Source organism: Zingiber officinale, chromosome 2B, assembly GCF_018446385.1.
Source record: "Zingiber officinale cultivar Zhangliang chromosome 2B, Zo_v1.1, whole genome shotgun sequence".
Lineage (NCBI taxonomy): Eukaryota > Viridiplantae > Streptophyta > Magnoliopsida > Zingiberales > Zingiberaceae > Zingiber > Zingiber officinale.
In genome coordinates, this window is record NC_055989.1 from 68,587,821 (window position 1) to 68,590,680 (window position 2,860).

General features: G+C 51.6%; 1 protein-coding gene across 1 annotated transcript; it reads right to left on the reverse strand.

Moving 5' to 3' along the window:
• Positions 1-2,137: 2,137 nt before the first annotated feature.
• On the reverse strand, positions 2,138-2,860 carry LOC122045803. Its single transcript, XM_042606171.1, has one exon. It carries the CDS (start codon positions 2,806-2,808, stop codon positions 2,356-2,358), a length of 453 nt encoding a protein of 150 aa, XP_042462105.1. The 5' UTR covers positions 2,809-2,860; the 3' UTR covers positions 2,138-2,355.

Here is a 2,860-nt window from a genome sequence, read left to right on the forward strand (position 1 = left end):
CCCATACCAATGCAAGAAGCGATAAAAAGAGATTTTTGTTAACAAGGATGTCCTTAAGTTAGACTCAACATTACTTTCCAATGCATAACATTGTGGTCATATCTCCATGTTAGAACCACCTATCAACTTTAACCATAAGTTTCTAGCACTTTTGATAATGTTTTTTTCCTTGATAAAGGTTGCAAAGGTAATTTATGGTATGGTTACATAAACTCTGATTCAAATGAAGAGGAACTTTGAAGAAGCATTATACAAGCTGCACAATCAGAGAAGAAAAGTAGACTGTAGCATGGATGAACATGTCCTTTAAAACTAGCTCAAGTAAACACTTACTAGCATAAAACATGAAAGAACATGTACAAAGCCAAAGTAATCATCAAACACCAGTGCATACCTTTCTTTCTCCAGGACCACTTTCCTTGCTCTGCAGCATCCAGCCACCAGATATAAAGAGGCAACAGGTATCGATTAAAGAGAGTACCTAATGGAGTTGTATCACATACTGAAGCGAGGGTAAACACAACCTCAGAGAGAGAGAGAAGCAGAGGTGGTCACGTACTTGTCTACTCCTCCACTGATGTCTGCTGGTTTCTTACACATGCATGAAAGCCAAAGTTGTAAAGTAGAAAATTGAAGTAACAGAATAAAAAAGAAGAGCAGATTGGCCATGGAGAGGTGATGCTGTAGCCTCGTTGTGGTACTTGGTTGGTGTTTAACAAGCCAAAAGCCAGCTCCACCACCAGACCGATTCAGTGACTCAACTCAACCACCAGCAGAAGAAAACAGCTACTGCATCTATAGACAGTACTGCTATCAAAAGATGGGATCAGCTTCATTTGTCGATATTTCTCTCTCTCTACCTCACTCCCAGTCTTCTTAATAGACAGAACACCTCACAGCGCCATCATCCTCCGAACTACAGGTGAGAGTGAGATATCAAACGCCAGCATCTCAGTGAGCTGTGATCATTCAAAGGAATTGGGATCAAGCCGAATAAAGGGCAAAAGAAATAGCTCTTCTAGTACCATCTCCCTCTCCTTTCCTTCTTCATACCTAAACTTACTGCTGAATTCTACTGAGGCAATTGATCGAACAGGAAGCGACAGCAGTCTGAAAAATGAGCGAGCTTGAGGCGCGCGATTTCATGGGCGCCGTAGACTCCTTCGCCCAGCTGCCCTTCATCCGACCAACCGCCCCGAAACCCACTTCCAGCGGCAACGCCTCGGCCATCCGCCTCTTCGGGATCGAAGTCCCTCATTGCCGCAGCACCGAAGACGACACCGCCACCACCGCCAAAGACCACTCGACTATCACCAACATATCGACAACCAACACCGCCACCGCCACAGCCGCTGCCGCATCCTCCGCCGTTAATAACGTAGGAGGAGGCGAGAGCGCGCGCAAGTTCGAGTGCCACTACTGCTGCCGCCAATTCCCGACCTCGCAAGCTCTAGGCGGGCACCAAAACGCTCACAAGCGGGAGCGCCAGCACGCCAAGCGGGCCCACCTCCAGGCCCACCACGCCGCCTGGGCAGTCGACGGCCGCCACCACTTCTACGGCCTCTTCAACTACCACCACCACCACCACCACCAAACCGTCGCCGTGCCATCCCCTCCGTTCCACGCCGCTACCGGTTTCCACGACGGGCTGTCCCCCGTGGGCCATCCCATCGGCGGAGGCACCTGGCGGCCAATCTGGCGCCACCACGGCGCGGTGCCCGGCCTGGACTCACCGATCCCGGCGATCCCATTGATGACAAAAGGAGGAGGAGGAGGAGGAGGAGGAGATCAAGCCATGGATCCTCGAGGAAGAGGAGGCGGTCACTTTGTTGTGAACAATAACGGCTTGATCGCCGCTTCTTCTTCTCCATCTGCGTCTCCTTCGAAAAGCCAATTGGGGTTCCAGTTCATGCCAAACGCCAAGGAAAGCCTCAGTTTGGATTTACGGCTGTGATTATTCCTATTTTCGGTTCTGGTTATCTTTCTCTCTCTCTCGTTTTTCCCCCTTTTAATTAACTGAATTCTCTGGCCTATTAAATAAATTAATTAAACAGTTTTCCTTTTTCTAATTTTGTTTGTTTTTCTTATTTTATTCATTAAAAGGGGATCGAAGATATTCAACTAAAATCATTCTCAATGATAATAAATTCAAGCCATTTTATTGCAACGAGAGTGCGCAGGTCATCACGACGTCACAACAACCCCAGTTGAACAGCAACAAACACGACCCAAAGATTTACAACCGACACGTGGCACGCAGACAGTCGAGCGAAGTTTATTCCGTGGTGGGTGAACTACTTACTAGAAGAAGGGGTCCGCTGCGCTGCGGTATTCGGTAAGCGTTACAGCGCACCGTCAAGAAAGGGGCGGCGCGGCGGCGGAAGCAGCGGCAATCTTCGAGGCCTCGAGGTCGACCGCCTGCTGCAGGAGGTTAGACCCCGCCTCGTCCTCCTCCAGGACGACCTGGATCGGGGAGTCGCCGAGGCCGTCGGCGATGGCGAGGAGGATGTTGCGCATCTCGGCGCGGAACTCATCTCGGTCGACCGTGCCGCTGCGGTCGAGGTCGAACTGGTCAAAGATGGAGTTGTAGAGGGCCGCGAGCTCGGCCGGCGGAGTGACGACGTCGACGCCGAAGTGGGTCTCGAGGAGGCGGAAGGTCTCGAGGGCGCGGCGGAGCTCGGCGCGGGAGAGGACGCCGTCGCCGTTGAGATCCAGCGCCGCGAATCGTTCGTCGATGCTCCGGTTGAAGGCTGCCTCGTCGCCGACGAAGGCTCGCACCGTCGATCCGTCTAGAATCGCCACGCCCATCCCTCTTTCCGCTTTCTCTGCTCGTTTCCGATCTCACACCGACACCAACTCA

Bases quoted from the DNA above. Each gene is read 5' to 3' on its own strand.
- LOC122045803 (XM_042606171.1), bottom strand. From the start codon at position 2,808: ATGGGCGTGGCGATTCTAGACGGATCGACGGTGCGAGCCTTCGTCGGC.